Source organism: Protomyctophum parallelum, assembly GCF_964188405.1.
Source record: "Protomyctophum parallelum genome assembly, chromosome: 5".
NCBI lineage: Eukaryota > Metazoa > Chordata > Actinopteri > Myctophiformes > Myctophidae > Protomyctophum > Protomyctophum parallelum.
Genome location: NC_139702.1, coordinates 30,423,003 through 30,448,676, shown reverse-complemented (window position 1 = coordinate 30,448,676; position 25,674 = coordinate 30,423,003). Strand labels below are relative to the sequence as shown.

Genomic DNA, 25,674 nt, shown 5'->3' with positions numbered 1-25,674 from the left:
CGGGACTTCCCCCCTTCTTCTCCGTTGGTTTTTATTTTGACTCGAGTGGGTGGGGACTCCCGATCATAGACTGTAACGGTAGCCACGCCCCTCAGAACATACGCGACTTTATGGTCATTTATTTTATAAATGGGACCATAATTTTCCAAAAAGAATATTATGACATTAGAAATGAGACTTTAAACTAGTGACTGGAAGCAGAAAGTATTCATGACCATGTTTATTAAGGTAATACAGTCTAGGTGAAGTTGGGCCCAAATACATGGACTTCTATGGGGCTATGGGGTTTTTTGGGTCCAGTGACAGCGCCACAACAGGCCATTATATGAACTTTCAGGAGTTTCAGGCTTCACAAAATATCTGTCTGACTGCCCCCCTGGCTGTGCCATGACACTTTCATGGAGGCTTTCATAGGAGCCAAACTACACCCGGAAGTTTGGCAGAGTCAGTGACCAGCTCATGAACAAACACTATTTCTGAATGACTAGACCTTTTGTAATGTAAAGTTATCGCTTCTGGGAGATAACATAAGATATGTAACACATTATTGTCTGCTGTGTTGCTTTTCGATGTGTACACTGTGTAATTTTATAGAGGCATGGTAAAGAGCACAAAGCACTTTTCTGAACGTACCAAGTATCGCGAGAATTCCCACCGTCTGTCAGTCAAATCTCGCGATACCTCCGAGCCAGAAACAGCTGCTGCTGTTTTAATCCTCAAATAAAACTATATTTATATACTATGTGCACATCGAAAAGCAAGTGATTAGAAAACAACCTGTGATATGTCTTCTTCTTTTCTGAACCGATTATATGACAAAGGTCTCAATTGTTCATAAATAATGTTTGTTATGAGCTGGTCCAGCCGGCTCCATTCACTGCCATGTATTCATTGAACTTCCGGTGTTAGTTGGCTCCCGTGAAAGTGTCATGGCGCAGCCCAGTCACGTGACCATTTCATTTCCTTTCCTTCTAAAAGCTTCCTTGCCCGGAAGAAGTACGAAGAGTTATTCTGTGTGCATAAAGCCCATTCACACCGGGCACCATTTCACACTTGTCCCTATTTTCTGTGATAATGCTTTGACAATGTCCCACCGAAGTGCCAATGGTAGGTAGTCTCTAAACTTTGGAATGTCACATCTGTAAACACACACATGCACACGCACACACACACGCGCACACACACACACACACATTTTCCATTGCGTTGTGAGGATGTTTGTTGATTGAACTTCGTCTCTGCATGCAGAGAGTCTCTCTAGACGGCTTCGACACTCTGGGTGACGGAGAGGTGGACGAAACCTTTCTACAGGACACCAAGTATGACATGATGGAGTTCGCCAAGAAGTACTTCAGACAGGGAACCAATGGAAAGGGGTGAGAAACGCACGCACGCACGCACACACACATGCACACACATATACACACGTACACACACAGGGCCCGATTCACTAAGGAAATTTACACCCAGGTTTTAATAAAGTGACTAAAGGAGGGTGTATTTTCGGTATGCCCAAATCTCACGTGCCATTCGTGTTGTACTATGAATTAATTTGTGCCTATCGCGGGTGTAGCTCATTCTTACGCCATATAAGGCAACAGGAAATATCTAACGTCATATCATAACCTGCAAAATGCACGGATCTCCAAGCTTATTTTGGCAAGTGAGTCTCTCGCAATGGATGAACTGACTGAATGTTATAATAATGCATACTGCATTTATTAACGAGGGGAAGTCCGTCTTTTGGATTAGGGTCATTAGGCCTATTATCATATCACTGTCAGAATGCCAGGGGAATGGATTTGTTCTGGACATGTACCTATTTCAACCATATGGTATGGTATATCCTTCCTGCATCAACTGAAAATGAATAAAATCGTTTGGATGTTTAAAATTATAATTAGCCCTTAGCCAAGTTACAGTCTGTAACTATTGATGATATAATTAGCCTATACTGAAACATGACTATCTGTCTGTCAGACCTCACAGCGTCATGTGAACCATAGAATATGCACGCAAGCGCAAGCTGCGCAATACATCGCTTTTGGCTATATACAGTATATACAGTATATATATAGGCTATAATTATTTGTATGTGTTGTTGACCAATGTTGGGCACATATACTACATATTGTATTTGAGGTTTGTGACTATTAATTGATTCAGCATGAAGACTAAAGCATGCTAAATACATTTACACAAGCTTTTATCCCTGATAAGGCAAGCCTCGGACTTGACTTGAGAATGGGCGTAGTATATGCGCTCAAAGTCACAGTCATAAAATAATGATGAATCCCACACCTAACGTGGGAATTCTGGTCGGAAATCTCTGTACGCTCAAAATGTGAGTGTAAATTGCTTGATGAATTGGGCCCACAGTGTGTGAGTTATACTTATCGTGTGCTGGTGTCATGCACCAAAAACAAGCTCAAGCGCAATGTTGTGTGCCCAGAATTTTACAATTTGGGGGCGGGGCACACAACCAAATATAAATCAGCCATAATTCCACCCCTCACCCCTAACCTCATCTCTACATGCTAACTCTAACCCCAACCGGAATCTTTTCCTAATTATAAGTGTTAACTCCCCAACTCTTTCTTTTCACCATAAACCAAGAAATGGTCCTCCAAATTTCGACTTCGGTTGTGGGAACATTTTGGTCCTCACAAATATAGTAATACAAGCATGCCACGCACGCAGTTGGATCCTCACCTGGCTGCAGTTGTGCACTATGTTGTTGTAAAAATCGTCCTGTTTTCTTTGCGTCTCAGGGATTCATTGAAGAGCAAGGGCAAGACCTTCAGAGATCCATCTGAAATGATCAAGTTCTCCAAGGTGCCGTACCATCCCTGTCTACTATGTCAACTGTGGGTCGGGAACCCCAGGGAGGTTTTTGAAGATTAGCTTAATGTGTGACATTGTTCTCTCGCTCAACAGTAAACAAACCAACATACTGTGTACAGTGTAAGGGTATACAGGGTATCTGTACATTTCTAAAGGCAATTTAAGGACTTTTGAGACCTTTGTAAATACTACTATTGTATGTGAAACAACAATCTATACTATAGAAACATTATTTGTTAAACAACATACATTGGCCAAATTGTCAAATATTTGTTACCACAGAAAGAGGCAAACAATCTACAAGCTCACAACGCCTTGTAAGATCGGCTAGTTTCACAATATGTATCTGTGTAACCGAGTCAAACTAAATGTAATGCATCAACTCCTACAATTCCAGGTACGTCAGTTCAAATATTAATATATCCAGACCAGTGTGCAGATGTATCTTTTTGTGCACTTATTATTATCTAGCTCCTAACCTAACCTATTTAGTTTTTGTGTACATGATCATTCTTTACACTGTAATAATTCTCCCTAATCAGCCTAATCAGCCTAAATCCCCTCACCTCACCAATTTCCAGCCTCTGCCTCAGCCAATTGTTTGCCATGGCAACCATACACCTGCCAATTGATTACTTAACCAGTCCACTTTTCACAGTCAGTTTGCACTCTTCACACACAGGCAGACAGACAGATACAGAGATCTCCATGTGGGACACAGACAGATAGTTAAAACGGGTGCTATGACAAGTTGACAACGGGTATTATGAGGTTCCCAGCGCCCTGTCAGAATAACATGAGGCAACCTTTTGTGCACCTAGTGTTGTGAGATCCATTATAAAGTATTACTCACATCCATGAGTTGATGTACATTCATATGGTTTGTTGGGGGTTTTGTCCTTGTTGTCGTTTGCAGACGCCTCTGACTGAGTCTCTCATCGAGTTCCACGACCAAGCCATTAACAGAGTGGCGGCAGATCTCTTCCTGTGTACGTTGTTGTCACCTGTGTCTCTCTCCTCCATTCATGTGTTTTATGTTGTTATCTGTACGACAGTACATTCCTCAGTGTTTTTTTTACTCTGGTAGTATACAAATTGAACCAAATAGATCCTTGTGGTTCCATTTGTGAGTTATAGCGTGGGAAATGGTTCATTTGGACAAGCTCACATTTGTGCGTTTTCTTTAAAACATGAAAAGTGTTGAATGAGATGGTTATTGGTTTGTTAGGTTCTTAGATTACTTATGATGACTATTTCTATGCATTTGATGTATTACCATGTGTTGTGCTTGCTTACTTTAAGTCACTCTGCCATGCCATAAATTGTAAATTGTAATTGTGTTGTTCCTCTGCGTCTAAACATCTGATGAATTGCAAAAGAAATGTATCCTTCAATAAATGTGTGTGCTTCATGTGCTCAGCGGTGATGCGCTTCATGGGTGACCATCCTATAAAGGGACAGACAGACCAGGAAGTCATCAGCACCTTTCTGAAGGTAATACAGTCAAATAAAAGCCCTAAATGTACAGAATATAGGCAACACATGCACATGAACTTATTCACTTATTCACAGCCAACATTCACTTCAGTCTGGCACGCACGCACACACGCACGCACGCACGCACGCACACACGCACACACACACACACACACACTCAAACTTCAGTCAATTTCAGTCATTTTGTTGGGATGCTATTTGGTATGGCTCAAGACAGTACATGGTAGTGTGGTCCACAATGGAAAAAGTTGCCAGGACATTTTTTGTGTTATATTTTGAGCTTCAATGTCTTATACTGTCTGTAACACATGCTTGTGTTTGTTCCCAGCTAACAGGAGAGTTCAGCCTGATGAAAGATGAAGCGTATTGCCAGCTCCTCAAACAGCTCACTGCCAACACCAGCTCCAAGCCGTAAGTTTAACACGCATTATAACATGTCATACATACAATACATACAGTACATAAACGCACGCACGCGCACACACACACACACACACACACACACACACACACACACACACACACACACACACACAGTACATGGAAGTGTATGATTGAACATTTTATTTTCTATATTGTTTAGAATTGTTTTAAGTAACTTGGCAATAAATTGTAAAAAATCTAATTGCAATGTAATTAAGAATTGCAATATAAATCAAAGGTATTGATATTGTATGTTATGTGGACAGATGCCACATAATTTGTATTGTAGACCTGTCATCCTATAGTTTGTATACTTTTGTACAGATTATAGATTCGTTTCATATAATATTGTTTAGAATGATGATAGGTTCTTGGTTTACCTATCTAGACCTAGATTACTATCTATGCATTTGATGTATTATTACATTGTATATTTACTACTGACTGTGTCGAAGCGTTATTTTATAGTGGAGCCTTGACTGGAAGCTTTACAAAGTTACAGTGTGCAGAGTTTTTACATGACCGTGTAAATTTAATTTACCTCTGGATTAAATTGTAACTCGTAATTTTAAATTGTGTTGTGCAGGGACAGCTGCCAGCGGGGCTGGAGGCTGCTGTACATCCTGACAGCCTTCCATCGCTGTACGGAGGTCCTGAAGCCCTATCTGATGAAGTTCCTGGCCCAGGCCTTCCGTGGAGGTGGAGCTCTCTATCAGGGTAGGAACCCATTACTCTATGCCGCAGGTCGCATTCACTGTGACATCGTACGTTTTTGTCCGTCAGTGTACTCACTCAAAATCCCCATACATGGGAAAGCCCCCATATATGGTGCCCAGGTCCCGTGACATCACGTTACATCATCAGTGATGGAGATCCCTGATGTCATAGTAAATGCGAGCTGCTGTCGCAATTAGTCTACTTTCCAGCCCATAGAGCCCCATTTTGAACCCGGAAATTTTGTGTAGGCTACCCTAATGTTTTTGAGGGGCGCTAGCCTCTCCTATACACAGGTTTAATGTTTGTCTTTATAGTTCAATGTTTGTTTTGTAAACGCCATTGACAATGAAGGGACACTTTATGTCATAATGTGCCATTTACGTCATATTGTCTCTTTATCGTTATATTAATGGCGTTTAATGTTTGTGTTTGCACCGTTTGTATATAATATACCGTTTGTATTTAATATATTAGCGCCCCTCACTTCACACGGTTTTGATTGATTGATAAATGTATTAACAGTTTGTAGAATTACAGTACATTTCAAGCACAACCTCAATACAAAGACTGTTAACTGTGAGTGGACGACCCAATTAAGCATTACACTTGTTTACAACAGGGTCCACATTGTTCAATTCATCAAAACATTTAGAGACATACAAATAGACACTTCTATGCAATTAAAGAACAGAACAGGAATTCATGATATAGGAAGCAAAAAGGGAAAAGATACATATACAGTGAGGGGAAAGGGGGGGGGGGGGGCGGTGGGGGGGATTCAGATTTTACAGAGGCCAGTTTCGAATTGCAGCCATCCGTAGGTGCCCTTTGAGAGCGGTTTTGAAGGAGTCAAGGGATTCACATGTCTTAATGACTGTTGGTAGGGCGTTCCACATTTTGGTGGCATAGGAGCGAAAATAATTTAGTCCCTTGTTTGTGCCGAATCTGGGTTGTACATGGTTTGTTGCATTCCCTCTGGTGTTGTGGGTGTGGACTTCGTTAACATTAAGGAAGTATTTAGACATGGGTATCTTGGTGGTGTATCGAATCTTGTGAACCAGACCCATTGCAAGATGCTGTACTCTGTCGTCGACCCTAAGCCATCCCAGCCTGTCAAAGTGGGCTGGGGTGAGGTGGGTTCGGGGGGTGAGGCCAAGTAGGAGCCTGACCAGTTTGTTTTGGGAGGTCTGGAGCCTTGTTTTAAGGGCCTTTGAGGTGCTGTGGTAAGAGGTGGATGCATAGTCAAAGAAACCTTGTACGAGGGCTCCTGTTAAGGTCTTCAAGGTGTTTTTGCTGACCAGTGAGGAGATCCTGTAAAGGAATCTTGTTCTTTGATTGACTTTTTTGATTACGTTGGTGGCCATTTTATCACCGGAAAGATTGGCCTCCAGGATGGAACCTAGGTAGGTAATTTCATCTTTTCGTGTGATAATATTGTCACCCACTCTAACCAAGAAGCCATCTGCCTTGCTGAGATTACTATTTGATTCGAAGAGAATGGATTCAGTTTTTCCCAGGTGTAAGGATAGTTTGTTATCAGCGAGCCAGGTGCAGATTCTACCAAGTTCAGAGCTGAGGGTCTTTTCAACCTGCAGTTTGTTCCTGTCCGAGACCAGCAGTGCTGAGTCATCTGCGAACAGGAACAAGTTGCAGTCACAAGCTGATGTCATGTCGTTAACATATATTAGGAACAGTAAAGGCCCTAGTATGCTTCCTTGTGGGACGCCACAGCTCACTGGGAGGGGGGGGGACAGTGTTCCGTTCACCTCCACCATCTGTTCTCTCCCCTCCAGGTAGGATTGCATCCAGCTCGCTGATGTGCTATCAAAACCAATAGCTTTAAGCTTGTTAACCAGTATGGAGTGGTTCACGGTGTCAAAAGCCTTTTGGAGGTCCAGCATGACCATGCCGCAGTATTTTCCAGCATGCACCTCATGTTTGATGTGGTCGCTCAAATAGAGGAGGCATGTGTCAGTGGAGTGGGATGTTCTGAAACCAGATTGGAACTCGTACAGCAATTTATTAGTGGCAAGATACTTTTCAACCTGTTTTTCCATCACTTTCGAGATGGAGCTTAGAATAGAAATAGGGCGGTAGTTGCCGGGTTCTAATTTACTCCCTTTTTTGTACAGGTGGGTTACTTTGGCCAGTTTAAAATCTTGGGGGACCTGTCCCTGTTTGATGGAGAGGTTTACTATGTGGGTGATGACTGGAGCTATGGAAATGGCTGAGTCTCTGAGAAATTTGGAGGGAATATTGTCATGGCCCGTGGCCTTGTGGGGTGTGATTTTTATGTTAGAAATGTCGAGGCTGGACGAATCCACAGAGCGCTGCCCTTTAGTTGTCATCAATATTGGCCAGCAACTCTACATCTGACATCTCAAACCCTTAGATCTCCACATGGATATATGACAGAACCTGTTCTGACATTCCATATGTTGATCCTTCCCCATCCATCCTTCCTCTTCTATGTCTCCCTTTTGACTGATACCTGTCCATTCAAACTCTAGACAGGCCTGCCCCAAAGTTATTAGTGCAGCCGCACTCGGCAGCCGGCGAAAACTAGAGTTCTCAACAGGCCCGAAAATTTAATCAAACCCTGTACACTCAAGAGAATGTCCCCGCTACCACCCTTAGATCTCCATATATGGTGCTGACCTGTTCTGACATTCCATATGTTGATCTGACCTCATCAAACCCAGTACACTCAAGACATGCTCCATATATGGCCAGTACAGAATTAATTCCATGTTGATCTGACCCCCCCATGCCAAAGCGCCAGCGCTCGCCCAGCAGTCTGCCATCAACGAGGCGGATGCGCGCACGAAGGGCATGGTCGCTTCTCGCCCTTGGGCGTCTTTACATTCTTCTGTACATCTGCAGAGAGAGACGGAGAGAGAGATCAACCAGGTGCTCAGTGGAGATAAACTTTGAATTAAAGTTAGTTAGTTAGTTAGTTAGTTAGTTAGTTAGTTAGTTAACTGGAACCAAAACTTGAAAAGGAGGAACGATCCCAGCATTCAAAAAATAATAGAGGAGAGGGAATAAAATCCATGTACTTTATCATGTCTACAAAATGTTAAAAGCCAACATATTTTGACCAGAACTGGTCCTCTACAGAAGCACTGTTCAGACCAACGGTTCAAACGGTGCTTCTGCACTGCAGCACCTGTCACCTGAGCTGTTACTTTTGCTGTTTTTTATTTGAAATCCTGAACAGTAACATAACGAGGTTTCCACCCCGACAATGTGAAGTGTCACTTACTTGTGACGGCTGTGTGTGCAGGAATCGCGAAAGCATGTGAGCAAAACCTGAAGAAAACCTTCCAATATGGCGGCCGCACCGTCCCTCCCAACAGCATGGAACTGCAGGCTATGCTGGTGAGTAATAATACCATTCCCAGTACAATATAACCTCTTTTATATCTTACTAATCAAAATGTTTAGGCTTTCGTATTTGTAACTGGCACCTGGATGACACATCCCCATTGTGTGTGTGTGTGTGTGTGTGTGTGTGTGTGTGTGTGTGTGTGTGTGTGTGTGTGTGTGCGTGTGCGTGTGCGTGTGCGTGTGTGTGTGTGTGTGTGTGTGTGCGTGTGCGTGCGCGTCTGTGTGTTTCTCTCCAGGCAGGACGGAGCTCCAAGCGACAGCTGTTCCTCTTCCCTGGAGGCATCGAGCGTCACCTGAAAGTCAAAACCTGTTCCGTAAGTCCATACAGATAGTGGAGCGCAAGCTTGTTCATGCTGTTCACTGCTCACCTTGCTTTACTCTAAATTAAATCACTCATTATGAGTGTCTGTTAATTAAACTCCTACATTTTAAATGTTGCCCTGCTGTTCAGGTTGCTCTGGACGCGATCGAGGAGCTGTGTTACGAGATGAGCACACAGAAACTGGAGGCTATGGACGAATACACTATATTTCTGGTCACCAACAGAGGTCATTCTCTTCATACATTTTTCGTCTACATAGTGGTCTTTCAATAAATGCAGTAAAACACATTCACACACAAGCTCCAAAACACTGGAAAGTGCAAAGATCATCACATGCTTGACTGTTCCCGTGTGGTTTGCGCATTAATTCTGTCCCAAGGTTTGCATTTGTTATTCATTTTTATTTCATTTTAGTTTTAATTAGCTGTGAGCTTGTAGATATGCTGTTTGATTTGTTCAAACTATTCAAAAAATGCAAAGTGTTCATATCGCAAGTGCAGACGGTGTGCGGGTCTTTGTGCATTTTATGTACGTCTCTGAGCCTTTCAGGTGTGCATAAGACTTTGTTGCCTGATTTGTTCAAACTAAAACTAAGGATATGTTCTCTTTCCGTCAGTTTTGTAAACCCCACAATAGTTTCAACGAGTTGTAGTTTTATACTAATTTTTTTTTAGTGGTGCAACCACTCCTACAACCAGCAATGTCCGTGTACCTGTGTGTAGTGCAATGTCCGTGTACCTGTGTGTAGTCATGAGCACGAGTGAGCACGAGTATGTGACTTATTAATACCAGTAGGGGGCGCCAGAAACAGAGACAGGGGTATTGCTGTGCCTGCTGCCTGCTAATGAGAGAGAGAGAGAGAGAGAGGAGGGGGAGGGGAGAGGGGAGTTGCAACACTCGGTTCACACAGGTGTGATTTATTTTTTATCATGCAACAAAAATGATTTTGTTTGTAGTTTTAAGTTGCCCTATAATAACCTTGCTGTGTCCGTCCAGGTCAGAATGTGCGTCCGCTGAACAAGAACGAGTACATCCTGGACATCGCTACGGAGGGGGAGGAGCTAGACAGCACCTACAGCTTCTGGTTCCGCAGGGTCGTCTGGAACCAGGTGCTCAAGTTCGACAACGAGCTCTGTGTCGCAATGCACTTCAACCAGGTACACAATGCACTTCAACCAGGTACACAATGCACTTCAACCAGGTACACAATGCACAATTTACAATTTACAATTTAGGCATTTAGCAGACGCTCTTAATCCAGAGCGACTTACATTAAGCAAGAACAAAAGCATGGGAATACATCACATAAAAGCATTTATCATGAAACATGCGTAAGCTAAGAAAGTAACAGTGGAATATCTATATAATGAAACTATACATATATACTACTATGCTATACATATGTACTATGGCGTGCTATGACTATATACAATGCAATTATAGTGCTGTCTACATAACATGCTATAAGTCTGTATCAAATGCTATCTAAGTCTACGGAAGTGCTATCTAAGGGGGTAGGGTAAGTGCTATGGGCCACTTCAACCAGGTACACAATGCACTTCAACCAGGTACACAATGCACTGGGGGTTGCGACCTAGTCAGGGGGTCGCCAAATTGTTTTGGGGGGTCCCCAGATTATTAAAATGTCCCCAGACAAAAACATTGAGAAACCCTTGTATAGTAGGTACATCCTCCTCACACTCAGCTACAGTCAAATACAATCTGCTATGTTAAAGATGCAACAGACAACATTCGGCCACTAGATGTCACACTTGCAATGGGTTTTTTATCTCCCTGATTCATGTGAGGAAAGTCAGTAGTCACAGGTGGAAAAAGTACTCATGTTTTGTACCTAAGCAAAAGTATCAATACTGCAATGTAGAAATACTCTGTTGCAAGTAAGAGTCTGGAATTAAAAAGAAATAATTGAATAATGTGGATACTGCTGAGCAAGAGCATATTTTATTCATGGAGTAGTTCACCTCAAAAGAATATCTTATTTACCTACCCACTGGTGTCTTTTACTCACGGAGCGTTTTAGTTTGTAAAACACGGTGAATTCAGAATCCAAAGATTACGCTGAAATAAAAATAAAAACTTGATGAATGAATGGAATTAATCAGAGACTCCACATAAACAACAGCGTGTGTGTGTGTGTGTGTGTGTGTGTGTGTGTGTGTGTGTGTGTGTGTGTGCGTGCGTGCGTGCGTGCGTGCGTGCGTGCGTGCGTGCACGTGTGTGTATGTGCGTGTGTGTCTGTGTGCGTGTACACCCAGATCCTCCCTGACTACCGTAAGGGCCTCCTGAATGTTCTCCCCCGAGGGGAGGTGAGTGATAAGCGCTTCCACCAGATCTCCAAGCTAGCCGCCCTGCAGCACCGAGCCAAAGACATCGCCTTCAACCCCAGCATGTGAGTGTTGTGTTCACCATTAGACCGACCTGGGTTCAGTGCTGGGACCAGGGGTCATCAATATGTGGACATGTGTCTGTGGCAAAATACTTGGTCTTGTCCGTGGCACAACATTATAACATTCTTATTTTGATCAATTACTAAATGTCAACTCTCCAGGTGTTCTTCAGAATATGTATGACACGTTTTTATGATGACACTATTGCACCTTAGGATTCCATCTTGTGGTCATTAAGGTTTCATGACATTCATTTTCATTTGTTTTTCTTTTAGATTTTATGACCTCAATTATACCCACACAACCTGAACTTTGAATATTCAGTAGATTTTCTGTGCTGTGGGGTTTTCTCTGTGTGTTCTGGTGTCTTTTGAGCTGCAATGGAAAACAGGCCAACATGCCTCAACAGTGACATCTGCTGGCAAATATGGGATTTTAGAAGAGTTTACTGCATTATTTTTTGGACATGTACAGTACATATCCAGACAGGGAGATCTGATGAATACCTATTTGGTGTTCTGATACCTCTAGAAAAGTCTTTGCATGAACCTGGTTACTTCCCGAGGCCCCCACCATAAGAAATGGATAGATATAGTAAATGATATCTAATCTATATTATGGAACAGATCACTTTCTCTCCAGCTGCAGAAGGAGGAGTTCATTAAGTTTTGGTCTAAGTTTGAATATGTAATTAATATGTAATGCCTTTTGACCAGATTTTGTAGAGGCAAGGATTGATTGACTAAAATCACTGTTTTACTCCTGACCTTTATCTTTTACGTACACACTTTTTATCTCTCCCAATTGATACAGTATGTGATGTTATTTTTTGTTTTGTTTTTGTTTGGAATAAAAACCTATATGGAAGAAATAGAAAAACATGTAACGTGAAGAATATAAAGAATGTTTAAAGAAACAAAAGGTTAACTTAATAACCTTCTTAAACCTCTGGATTTATATTGATCTTTTCCCACCCCTCCAGCCATGAGCTGTCAGAGTACATCTCCCCGCCTCTGTTCAAGAAGCAGCCTCCACAGCAGTGGGCCAACATGGTGACACAGCACATGCAGCAGGTGCAGACCCTGAGCCCTCACCAGGCTAGAGCACAGTTCCTGGGTAGGTCCCCCTCACACAACCTTCTTTTTTCACTTCGGTTTGGCCCTGGACGGCCAGTGACGGATCAACCCCTACCTCCTAAGGCCCAGGTGGTGCTACACCAAATCAAAAGGCCCCATGCAACATGCACTTCACCCGCGTGCATGCAGATTCGCGCGCACGTAACTCAATCAAGAATGACACTTTTTGCGTTTGCGCGCCCAGTGAATGAACGCATGTGCGTTCAGCGCACCACCACGCACGTGGCCACCGCCAGCACTGCTCCCCGACTGGATCTGCTATTTTTGACTCTCCTTCCAGGCTCCCACCTTAGTGGTTAAGAAACTGTTGGACGACCAAAAACACTAGCGGAGGTTCCTGTGTTGACGTTACATTCCAATCAGCGACCTATGAATATGGCTTCGACGGAAGCCACTGCTGTACCTACCATTTGTCTCTCGTCGCACAGGGCCCTGCAAGCTGCAGGCCGTGGGGCTCAAGCCCCACTAAGTTCCATTGTTAATCTGAGCCTGCGGACGGCTGGCGTAGAGAGACAGTGTGTTGCGGGATTGAATCCCAGTCCCGACGACCTTTGCTGTGTGTCATTCCCCATTTCCTGTCAGTATACTGTCCTGTCAAGAAAGGCATAAAAGCCCCCCAAAAGATCTTTGAAAAAAGCAACATTAAAGAAAAGACCGCTGGTTTGTATTGCATTATAGGCCATCCCCATTTGATATAGATTTTGTATTTGTGTGAGTCATAGATCATAGATGACTGACATGACGTCACAGGCTAGCTGGCCACATATCATGGCACATGAAGACCGAGATCCACATGATTCAAATCGTTTTTTTTTTAACACACACATAATCCATAACAGACCTTAGGAAAGTATGGACAAACCTACCAACTATAGCTTGTGGTCATAGCCAAAAAGTTACAACGTGAGCTTGATAGAATTGCTGTCCTAAAGTGTTAATGTCCTCACTCACGGTATAGTAATAGTAGTAGGTATAGTAATAACTTCTGTGTGTGTGTGTGTGTGTGTGTGTGTGTGTGTGTGTGTGTGTGTGTGTGTGTGTGTGTGTGTGCGCGTGCGTGTGTAGGTCTGGTCAGTGCGTTCCCCATGTTTGGCTCCTCCTTCTTCTACATCCACAGCAGCAGCTCCACCACCTACTACGCCCCCTCCATCCTCTCTGTCAACCAGAACGGGCTGCACTTCCTGCACAAGGACACGCACGTGAGGAAACACTGCATGCTGTCACACACACACACACACACACACACACACACACTGTCCATCAGCTGTCCATCGTGTACGATGATCACGCTTTTGCTTTCTACCAGCTCACAATGAGGCGCGAAGCGACGCGCTGTGAGCTGGTAGATCTGCTATTTTCACTATTTTGGGTCCCGGGCAAACGTCTCTAATTCTCTAATATCAATTTTGGGTCTGAGCTAAAAGGTTTGGGAACCACTGTTCTAGTATGTCCAGTCTCCTTCCCCTCTTCATTTAAATCATGTTGGTGTTCTAGTATGTCCAGTCCCAGATTTAAATCACAGACTTTAGTGACCAGTGACACACAAGTGTCCAGCAACTGGTCAGCTTGACCCATCTAGATATCATACTCCTAATATTGCAGTTCAAGCAGACAAAGAGGCAAATATCTGGTCTGTAGTCTGACAAATGAATATACGAGTATATTTACTCAAATACGTAAAAACAATGTACAATATTAATATTGCATATCACTGCATGATAGAAATTCCATAACACCTGTTGCGACCACCCATATAAAATAGTATAAACTAAGTGTTATAGCTCAGAAGTCTCCTGTTTCAGGCAACTTGATGTACAAGTACACCCCCTGGACATTACGCTAGTATGTTGCAGTGATGCAATCCCTGCCAAATCCTTGATGCTGAGTGCCAGGCAGCCAGGGCACTCTGTAATCTCAAAATAGACACTCTAAGGCCAATAAGGCCAAGTGCTGATCTGGAACAAGTATAAACTGTCACAACTCACAATTATGACATAATCGCATGATCTACACGCCCACTAGATTATTTTTATTTGTATTATTATATAATATAGTATAAGGTTATTGAATAATATACAGAAATTTTTTTCCATACATTATTATTTTTTGTTTATTGGTCAGTCATTGTTTTCCGTGTATATTTAAAATAGTTGTCTTATCGGCTCTTTTGTTCTTTACAAAACCTATAAGAAAACAGAAATGCAATTTGTATTCATATGAATGAATTGTTTATACATTTTCAAATCATTGGTTCTCAATGTGCGGTACAGTATATACACATCATTTTGGGGGTCCTCGGCATGAAGGATTAATCATAATTGTGAATGGACGGTCAACTAAAATGTCCTGCTGGTGCTGTGAGTGCAGGAGGTGATGGCACTGATCCCCCTGGCGGAGGTGCAGTCCAGCCGCACCCAGAGGCCCTCGGCTGGCTCCAGCTACCCCTACGTGGACCTCACTCTGGGAGACGTCACCACGCAGAGGGTCGTTCAACTGCAGCTAGAGCAGGTAATGCACGCATGGTCGCACGCACGCACACAAAAGCACACAAGCACAATTCTAATGACTTTCATGATTAGCATTTTGGCTGAACTATCCTGTGGCTGTTTTCTTTATTCATTCATTCATTCACGTGCGTGCGTGCGTGCGTGCGTGCGTGCATATAGGGTCTGGAGTTGTGTCGAGTCATTGCCATGCAAGTGGAGAACATGATGTCGGCCAGAGAGAAGAGACTGACCCTGCCTCCCAGTGAGATCACCATGTTGTAGTTTTATCTTTACAAAAAGACAATTTGGTATGCATCAAGGTACCTCTCCACCAAACAAACTACTACAGACTATAATTAACTGAATGAAGTCAGGAGATCAGTTGGTTGGAAGGTGTGGAAAAAGGTTGCTGAATGCAGCTGAGAGCCGACACCGACTAGACGTCTACTATGGTGATAAAAGTAGCCTAATGGTTTGATGATGTATAGTTACAGACGTGTAAGCGTCCATTTGGTTCCTAGCTTCTAGTCATGTTGCTGGGTACCCTTTGGAACCGCCTCAAGGACCCCCTGGGGTCCCCGGACCCCACTTTGAGAACCGCTGGTGTAGCAAATAGTCGCATCATTAAAAGGTTCTCATCAGACAGACAGACAGACAGACAGACAGACAGACAGACAGACAGACAGACAGACAGACAGACAGACAGACAGACAGACAGACAGCGACACACACACACACACACACACACACACATACAGTACACACACAGAATAACCTACCTCCTCTTGTCTTCAGGTGTTTGTATCTTGTATTATGATATGTAAAGTATACATACCTGAATAAGTCAGTTGCTCCATTTTTGGGGGAATTATGCAAAATCACTACCAGTGTAATAGATTGCACAGTTTTTGCATTGATGGTTTAGCTATTATTAAATTGAGAATCTATTGTCAGGGCGACTGTATAATTGCACTTATATTATGCTAGTACCGGTATGTCTTTTGCTAGTTTTGATGGATCACAATGAAGATGGTTGCTTTATTAGAAATGCTATTTACTGTCAAATGAAGGAAGAAAAAGAACTTGTAACGTATGCCTTTGTTATGACATTTTTTTATAAGTGACATATGATCAGTTTTTATTTTTCTACTGATGTTGTTTAACCGTTTGTAAAGCTTAAGACATGTTAATATTATAAACAAGTGCTGTTTTCATGTATGTGTTGTTACCACATTAACTTGTTTATTTTGTATAGGATATTTTTATCACAATGAAATAAAGCATAATTTCAAAGAGTCATGTCCACACCAAATGTTATGCTGACTGGTGAAAATAGTATTAGTATGCATGCTAAAATCCAAAGATGTTTATCAGACAGACTGACTGACTGACTACAGACAGACAGACTGACTGACCTTTGTTGATCGCCAGGAAAATTCAGTTGTCATGGCAGCACGTACAGCAAAGAATGAAACACAGATAGTAGGCATACAGGTAAGTGTAGAGAAACCGGTAGTTGTACTATATAGCCTATATAAAAGAAAAGAAAGGACGACAATGTTGTGACAATTTTACTTTAGGGTAAGTGTGAACTAGCCAAAAGGGTAACAAGAAGAGTGGGCACAGAGGACCTCGATGTACGAGGCACCTCGATGTAAAATTTACTATTTGGTCCAAAATGTAAACAAACAATAATCTACTGTAATATATACATAATGTAAAGTGATTAGAATGTCATTGAACATTTCCAATATATCTACAAAACCCTATATTTATATTTATTACTAGGACAATTATAGTTGAAGGGTAGCTACATTTAGGTAATGATGTACTGTGCCGTGCATCAAATCATGTATACCGGTATACGCCTACGAGTCCACTTAGAATGTGAACCCAGGCATTTTGAGTACACCATAACAACCAGAAGGCAAAATATTCAAAATTCCATCATGCTTTATCATAAAGCATGATGACATTTTGAATATTTTGCCATCTATAGGTTTAAAGTTTATGTATGTATCTATGGCTATTTTAGCCCAATGAAAAAACTAATGCTTGGAATGGATTCAGCATCATGAAAACCGCCTAGTTTGACACGTCACATGCTATATAAAGCATGATGATTTTTTTTTAATATTTTGCCTTCTATAGGTTGTTAATGGTATGGTCACATATTATGCCAATTATGAAAATTGCTTAACATATGCAACTTAGCATCCGGCGGTTTCTACATGCTGGGGACCCATACTCAACATTTCTAACATAAAACCTTGGTCTTGGGTGTCCTCAACATGTCCAGGTTCACAATGGGGCTCTATGGGCTGGCAAGTAGACTATACAGTACTTTACTTTTACTTAATACCATTTTCAAATATTTTTGCCAATTTGCCAATTTTACATTGAGGTGCCCACTTAGTGCCCATTCTGTAGCACAGTGTTTTCAACATTTTCAGGCTGCGACCTCCACAAAATAATCATAGATGAACGGGGGACCTCCCATAGATTGTAGAAAATGTGTTGTCATTGGCCTAGAATTGGCAGCAGAATGCATTGCAGATGAAGCCTTTCTCACAATGGGACCTCCACAAAACAATCATATTGAACTGGTAACCCCCCAAAATACCGGTAATCATAGTTGAACTGCATGGGCCCCTCATCTCATGTCTTACTCGTATAGACAGTTGCGACATGTGGCGAAATGATTTTGGCTCGTCAGAATTTTTCAGTAGCGCCGAGCCGGCTTCGGGTTCCCTCAAGACGGATTGACGTGTCTGTCAGCCAATGAGCGACCAGGGGACACGATAGCGCCCACCCCCTATGGCCCACCCACCCCAAGGCATGACAGACAGTGTTGCCATGTCCGATTATTATAAATCACTTTTGGCTTGTTTTTCTGTAAAGTACAGGTCTCCCCCGTTGAAACCCGAAACCAACATCTTAACCACTCTAATCCAAGGCACTCTACGATATCCCTTGACTTGACTCCTTCAAAACTCCTTCAAAGGGCACCTACGGACGGCTGCATCCACCACCCACCCCCTTTTCCCCCTCACTATGTTACTTTTCCCTTTTTACCTCCTCTATGATTGATGATTTCCTGTTTTGGGGTATAAAAGTGTATATTTGTACGTCAAGTTTTGTATTGAGTTGTGCTTGAAATGTACTGTAATTTACTAATTATCCAAACTGGTACATACTTCAAGTTCAATCAATGAATTAATTAATCAATCAAAAATGTCTTCGCTTCTTTTTGGCTTGTTTTCGTAGACCTGGCAACGCCGACGTCAAGACAGGCTGCGCATGCGCGCAGACCTCTGGCAGGTTACACGAGTAGTTTATTTTCAGCCTGGTTTGGGTTTCCACTGAGGAAAAGACAGTCGTGTTGGAACTGTTTGTTTGTTCTATATTTTCTTATCGTTACTTTACATGGACTTCCAATGAATTCGTAATTTCCCGGCAGGCGGTCGGTGGACAAAAGTACGGAGGTTTGTCAGCCGGTGGTTTGCAACATAAACGCAAAAAAAGACATGGAAAACGTTGTGTTTGTCCGGCGGTACCACCACCAACAGGCAGGCAGCTCTGGCTAATGCTAACCGTTAGCCACCGTGTGTGTGTGCGTGTGTGTATGTGTGTGTGTGAGAGTGTGTGTCGTGTCGGTGAGTGAGGTGCGACAATATTGTAAAGCTCGTTTATCGGGAGCGTTAAGCTATAGACCGAGTGGCCAGGGTTATCAGCTCTGCTAAATGACATTTATTGTTTGTGCGTTTCTTCGGGTGTTGTTCGTATTGACTTGTTGGCTCTTCCAAGCTAACGGTTTTAGCAGCTACAGCATCAGCATCATCCACCAACCAATACTGACAGCCAGCCAGAGAGAGAGCAGCAGCAGCCTCTTGGTCTTTTGACAGCTGGCCAACCCCCAAACCGCCGGGGTTAGATTGCACGTTCAGCCCACAGTAGCTGCAATGTCGCCCTGATCTCATCAGAACCCGTGTTTGTTTACCAAGCCAGGCTTAACGTACACCCACCCCTGCCGAACTGTGTTGTTAAATATCTACCCGCGGGTGGCAGTAGCACAGGGTCATGATGGCAGCCAGTAGTGGATACTCTGACCTGAGGGAGAAGTTGAAATCCATGACTCCTCACGGAGACGACCACAAAAACAAGAACTCGGATGGAGGAGCCAATGGTAGTGGGAGGAACGGCCGAAAACGCAAGTTCCGGGAGTCGGATGATGACGAGGTGGAGCACAGCGGCGGTGACGACAACAACAACAGCGGGGGGGAACCCCACGAGGAGCATGAGGCCCGGAGAGTGAAGAGCGGCATCGAGCAGAAGAGCATCTTCACGCCGGAGGAGTACGCCGCCATCGAGGATAAGATTGACGAGGTGGTCGCCAACGCGGAGGCTGGCCGGTACCGCGAGCACACAGTGGACCGGGCGCCTCTGCGGAACAAGTACTTCTTCGGGGAGGGGTACACATACGGCGCCCAGCTGGAGAAGCGAGGGCCGGGCCAGGAGAGGCTGTACGCCAAGGGGGAGGTGGACGACATCCCGGACTGGGTGGAAGAGTTGGTGATCAAGCGCCTGGTGTCCCAAGGAGTCGTCCCAGAGGGCTTCGTTAACAGCGCCGTCATCAACGACTACCAGCCGGGCGGCTGCATCGTGTCACACGTTGACCCCCAGCACATCTTCGCACGGCCCATCGTGTCGGTGTCCTTCTTCAGCGACAGCGCCCTCTGCTTCGGCTGTCGCTTCCAGTTCAAGCCCATTCGCGTGTCGGAGCCCGTACACATCCTGCCGGTGAAGAGAGGCAGTGTCACGATACTCAGGTAGGTGTATGACCATTTATTCGATCACCACGTAAAAGGTACAACAGTTCCCAGGCTTTAGCTATACCTAAACGTGGATGTAAACGTAATAAAGTTGTGTTTACGAAGGTCTTCTCCCACACTCGCCTCCTCTCTAGCTGTTGCCAGACTTACCAGAGAGCCGCGGCCAGCGTCTTTTCCGGGTTTTTAGACAGCTGGTGGATGGAAATTAAGTTCCACCCATGAGGTTGACTGCCGCTGGCGCAAGCGTTTCCGGGAATCTGGCCGTCGCGGCATTCAGCCGCGTGGGTGGAGCTTCTTTTCCATCCACCAGCTGTCTAAAAACCCGGAAAAGACGCTGGCCGACAGAGAAAACGTCCGCGGCTGTCGGCTCAGGTCTGGAAACGCTGTCTCTGTTCAACTTCCCACTCTCTAGTGACAGGTAAACGCCATAAATAGAGTGGCACCGCCCCAGCCCCAGTGAACACGCCCACCACCTGTGCAGTGCCCATTAACTCAAATTTATTTTAAATTTCAAGTTCAGTTTGGTATTTATATTTAATAGCCCATGGGTACACCATAACTCTTGAGGGAACCATACAGGTCCATTTTGTTCCATTTGTATACTCTAAAGAGTAAGAGTACTTTTTGCTGCCGACCCCATGGAACGTCCCTCCTCAAGGACCCCTGGCGCCGTGCAGGCCCCCAGACCGTGCTTTGAGAACAGCTGACTTATAGAGGCTGTCTTGTCTTCTCTCCTAGTGGCTACGCTGCTGATGACATCACCCACTGTATCCGACCCCAGGACATCAAGGAGAGGCGTGCGGTCATCATACTCAGGAAGTGAGTCAACGCTGCAGTCCGTCATCTAGTAGTCTTGTTTAGTAGCCACTAGCCAGACATCTAGTAGTCTTGTTTAGTAGCCACTAGCCAGACATCTATTCCACAATCTCTGAATGCTGTATAGTCTGGAACTTGAACCTCCCGAAAGCCGATAAAGGAAGCTTATCATCTGTTCGTCATTTCCGTTCAAATATAATATAACGTTGCGCATCTTTAAATCATATTTTTGAATTTCCATTTCTGCCAAGCAGCAAGCTATATAACGCTTTTGACTAATTTGATTTACATCCACTTCCGAGCTCCAGACTTGTATGACGGAAGCACTGAAGGACTGAAAATTGTGGTAGGCAATGTAGGGAAGAATTCAATTTTGTCCTCTGAGAAAACAGCCAGCACACAATACATTTACATTACTTGTCACAAAAGTGTAGTTTTATGTACCTCTCTCCACTGACAGACCAACGGACATGTTTAAACCTAATGGGTCTTCCTCAGAGTTGCTCTGTCTGTGGAGAGTTAAATATAACTATGTGAAAAGGACCTTTATATTGTGTGCTAGCTGTTTTCTCAGTTTCATGATATTATTGAGTGCACCTTGAGACTTTTTGTTTAATCTGACGTGGTGTGGGGCATTCTGCTTTGCAGTGCTTTCTCGTCTGGCTGTAACCTTTGCTCCCTCTGTGTTTGTCAGGACCAAGCCTGACGCACCTCGTGTTGACTCAGACAGCCCTTTACGTTCCTCTCCACTGGAGAGACCTGCTCCTCTGAAGGCCAGGCGCTCTTCTCAGGGTCATCGCAGGGCAGACCCAGACGCCGCTCACAGGTACGTTACTGACTTTGTTTTAGATCAAGGGTTCCCACACCATTGACACTAAGGTCTCAGAGGCACTTTCCCGTCTGGCAAGTACAGATCATGTTCTACTTGCCCAAAGGTGCATGCCCGAAAAGTAAATTGTCTATTATAAAATCTTAGGTAAGTGAATTTCCGTTCAATTTAACACTTTTCGTTTTCTGGGCAGAGAAAACAGCACATTATTCAGTAGGTTAACAGTGCTCTTATTTTACATTCCACAGACCAAAAGACGTATCTCGTGTTGTGTGTATATAGAGGGATGCGTCCCCTCTCAAACGAGCACTTGCCCGGTCGGGCAACCTGAAAGGAACCTCCACCTGCCTGAAAGTTTTATTTGCCTGCCAGGGGCAGGTGGGCAAGCTTTAGTGTCAACGCCAACCTTTCAGGCCATGACCTACCCAAAATAATCATAACTTAAAGGGTAAGACCACTTTTTTGGAGGTTTGGGTTGTTTTTATGGTCAAACTAGTCCAGTCCAGGAGTTATTTCGCTCCATTGTGCAGTTTTATAGAAAATAACATTATAAAAATACCAGCCCAATGAGCTCAGTGACTTACATTGTAGCGGGGAAACAGCTCTCAAAGTCACTCTTTTAGCACATGAACGAACGCAACAAAAGCTGATTCTGACAATTCATTATATCAGGAAAACTCATGCGGTTTTATTTTCGTGTTTTAACGTATATTTATAAAGGTACTATTTTGTTTGGAGAGACACTGAAGCTGCAATGCGGTCTTCCGTTTCCGGTTTCATTTGTAAACAAGGAAGCACGCTGGCTGCCTGTGTTGTACGCTGAGAGCACCCAATCCATCTGCAGTCGAGCAGTACCCGACACAGACACCCACGGCAAGCAGTCATAAGTTTGTAGGCTTACGATACTTTTAGAACGGAGGATGAAGTGCGCTGTTCCAGATTGTTGCAGTTAGAGTTGGACCAATCGGATCGTAGTACCGCGTCACACAAATTAGTCAAAACAAGACAACGTTGACATTTTTTATTAAAAATAAAACCGCATGAGTTTTCCTGATGTCATAAGCTGTCAGAATCAGCTTTTGTTGCGTTCGTTCATGTGCTAAAAGAGTGACTTTGAGAGCTGTTTCCCCGCTACAATGTAAGTCAATGGGCTCATTGGGCTGGTATTTTTATAACGTTATTTTCTATAAAACTGCACAATGGAGCGAATTAACTCCTGGACTGGACTAGTTTGATCATAATAAGGTAAGAAAACAACCCAAACCTCCAAAAAAGTGGTCTTACCCTTTAACTGGGGTCCCCTCCACCCTGAAAAGCACTTGGAATTGTAGAAGTTGAGGCATTACATTTAGTTTGATTCTCTTCCACATTTTAAAAATAGCCAAACTACAAATTCACACAGGCGTTGTGAGCTTGTAGATCGGCAAGTTTGGGAACCGTTGTTCTGCATTCCCATTAGAGGGCTGACCGATGCCAGGTCTTTGGTAGTGACACTGATCACTGATCACTCTACACAGTGCCTAATTATCTCAATGAACTTCTCTTGTGTCCATCTGTCCCTCGCTCTCTTACCAGGCCCAGGGTTCTAGAGATGGATAAGGAGGAGAACAGGCGCCCATCCCTCTCCGGCAGCCGTCACCGTCGCCATAGCAACAGCTCAGAGAATTACTGGCGACGCGGCCACGAGCACGACAAACACAGAGAAAATTCAGGACGCAAAGTAAAAATGAGACGTCACTGAGGACTTTGCACACTCATACATACATGCATACATACATACATAAAAACACACACACACCACCCCAGTCCCTGCATGTTTTACACCTCAGATTATTTTTGCCACTTTCTTGCTCCACTTTTAGTCTGCCATGAGGAGAAGAGCTATCATCACCTTTAGTGTTTTTGATTTGAATCAAAATCAGTTTGTGGCCGTGTGTTTTGTTTCTGGCAGACTTAAAGCCAGCATCTAGTTAATCTACAGTTATACTCTGTTGTTATACTGTAAAAACAATCTCCACAATATGCTTTTTTTTTTTCTTTTTTTTTCTCTGTGTTCATAGAAATCAAAATAGCATGTATTTTTTTGTAACTTAAGATGTACAGACCTCCAGAGCTAATGGGGCAAAAAGATGTATGTATGGACTTGTACAAAAGAGACAAAAACAAAAAAAGAATTGTTATGTAAGTTGTTGAGCTTGTGTAGACCTATACACTTTGATTGAACGTTGTGCAAACAGAAACCTGTACATTTGTTTTTCTCACAGCTCTGACTCGCACACATACGTATCCAGACAGATTATCCCTTGCTACGTTCCCGTAGCCCAGTTCCACATGCAGATACTGTAGCTGCAGCTGTAGAAACAGTAGGGATGCACGATAATGGCATTGTTTTTGCGTATAACTGATTGTTCCCAATTACAGCTGATACTGATACCAATTTATGTTTCACCATTAGAGTTGACCTTTAAGTTTTATACTTAAACTGTGATTCTTGGTGCAGAAAAAAAAGCCCCCAAAACAACTATCGGTACCTGTTATGTTTTCTTTCTAAGCACTGTCTGCATTGGTGCATTTACAGAAGGACATGAGCACAAAGTATTTCAGCTTAGATGAAAGCAAGGCTTTTGCACACCTACATAGGCGACGGGGTGCGTAGGAGAAGACCAGACTTGGCCCCAACTCCTGCGCAGTGTCTTCAAATGCAAGAAAACGTTATATTCCCATGAAACCTTTTTTTTCCTGCATTTCAAGACTGTGTGTGGGAGTTTTTCTTTTTTCTTTTTTTTAGCTTAAATGTCGTTTATTTAGGCTAGCACACCTGTCATCACAACATTTGTTATATTTGTGGCAACATATTGGGCATAGTTTTGCTATGGGTATAAGCAATGTGATGAGCTGACTGATATATATCGTGCATCCCTAATAAACATGTTTTTGGGTTGAATATCTTCCAACACCAGCTTGGTCAAATCTGTAATATATTATCACAAATCCTGGAAAAAACTAAGGGCTTTTTACACTGACCCCTCATTTAGAAGTTATTTTATTTAGTGCCACAGGTATATATTTTTTCATTCCTACCTAAATCAGGAAAACAAATTAAATCTTTCCAAATTGGTATTGGGTGATGTTTGGATTTAGTTTCATTAATCATTAGTAATGAAAAGAAAATAACATCCATTGCATGTCCTGACAGCTTAGCTTGTACTCCACCCACTCAACAGTTTAATTGTTTTAAAGGCATTGCCAGTTTAAAACAGGATTCACATTTGGATTAACCAATTTCACCATGGCATACCTATTTTCAGCATGTCAGGTGATTTGAGCTTTTTTTTTGTATGGTTTTCAGTGTTTAAGAAATTAAAAGTCAAGGTTTTGGTTAAGAAATTAAAAGTCAATGTTTATGAAGGTGTACATGTCTCCCTCAAAGCTCCAAATGTAGGTATGCATAAACAAGTCATTAGGATGATTTCATAAGGATGTTACATTTTCTGATTCAGAGCGTTTGGCAGATGGTCAAATGTTCTGAGTCCATGAATTAGGGGCCCACGTTCTGTGGCCATGTTACACTACAAAGGGCTCACCTCCAAACTCCACTGTATACTCAGGTACCTGGGAATGAATCAAACCCTTATGCTCACTTCTAAATTGAATTATAACCGCACAAACTGAATCTGGCCACCACAAATTGGTAACTATTATGATAATTATAGCTGTACGTGAATGAAGTTGTAAAACTCTTGAGAAATTGAATTTCTTACTTATAAAGGCATTTTTTTCCTACCACAAATTGTTAACAATTATGATAATTAGCTTTACATGAATGAAGTTGTAACACTTGGAGAAATTGAATTTCTCACTTATGAAGGCTTTTTTTTTTTACCTTGTGGTACATAAGGTGATGTAATAAATCAAAACTGATCAACTTCAAAATGTTTCTGCAGTATAAACCATATTTTCTGACAAAGAAAATG

At 43.0% G+C, this 25,674-nt stretch overlaps 2 protein-coding genes across 2 annotated transcripts in view; both read left to right on the top strand.

Annotated features, from left to right (window-relative positions):
• myo15ab (myosin XVAb) overlaps positions 1-15,505 on the top strand; it is a gene marked incomplete at both ends in the record, with an annotated part of 142,713 nt that extends 127,208 nt beyond the window's left edge. The window contains 15 exons of the mRNA XM_083764426.1: positions 1,249-1,376; positions 2,772-2,835; positions 3,761-3,833; positions 4,265-4,338; positions 4,670-4,752; positions 5,351-5,481; positions 8,768-8,862; positions 9,108-9,185; positions 9,323-9,419; positions 10,190-10,350; positions 11,470-11,603; positions 12,584-12,717; positions 13,803-13,936; positions 15,105-15,245; positions 15,404-15,505. Of these exons, the coding sequence (XP_083620552.1) occupies positions 1,249-1,376; positions 2,772-2,835; positions 3,761-3,833; positions 4,265-4,338; positions 4,670-4,752; positions 5,351-5,481; positions 8,768-8,862; positions 9,108-9,185; positions 9,323-9,419; positions 10,190-10,350; positions 11,470-11,603; positions 12,584-12,717; positions 13,803-13,936; positions 15,105-15,245; positions 15,404-15,505 (1,629 nt within the window). The remainder of the gene's footprint in view (positions 1-1,248; positions 1,377-2,771; positions 2,836-3,760; positions 3,834-4,264; positions 4,339-4,669; positions 4,753-5,350; positions 5,482-8,767; positions 8,863-9,107; positions 9,186-9,322; positions 9,420-10,189; positions 10,351-11,469; positions 11,604-12,583; positions 12,718-13,802; positions 13,937-15,104; positions 15,246-15,403) is intronic.
• Positions 15,506-18,562: 3,057 nt separating this feature from the next.
• Positions 18,563-24,659, top strand: alkbh5 (alkB homolog 5, RNA demethylase). The gene is made up of 4 exons (XM_083765537.1): positions 18,563-20,052; positions 20,794-20,874; positions 21,566-21,697; positions 23,276-24,659. The coding sequence occupies exons 1-4, from the start codon at positions 19,304-19,306 to the stop codon at positions 23,439-23,441; spliced, it is 1,128 nt and encodes a 375-aa protein (XP_083621663.1). The 5' UTR covers positions 18,563-19,303; the 3' UTR covers positions 23,442-24,659.
• Positions 24,660-25,674: the final 1,015 nt, after the last annotated feature.

Excerpts from the sequence above, each read along its gene's own strand:
- alkbh5 (XM_083765537.1), top strand. The coding sequence starts at position 19,304 with ATGATGGCAGCCAGTAGTGGATACTCTGACCTGAGGGAGAAGTTGAAA. Across the intron at positions 20,053-20,793 it reads GGCAGTGTCACGATACTCAG|TGGCTACGCTGCTGATGACA; the intron begins GTAGGTGTATGA and ends CTTCTCTCCTAG. Across the intron at positions 21,698-23,275 it reads GACCCAGACGCCGCTCACAG|GCCCAGGGTTCTAGAGATGG; the intron begins GTACGTTACTGA and ends CTCTCTTACCAG.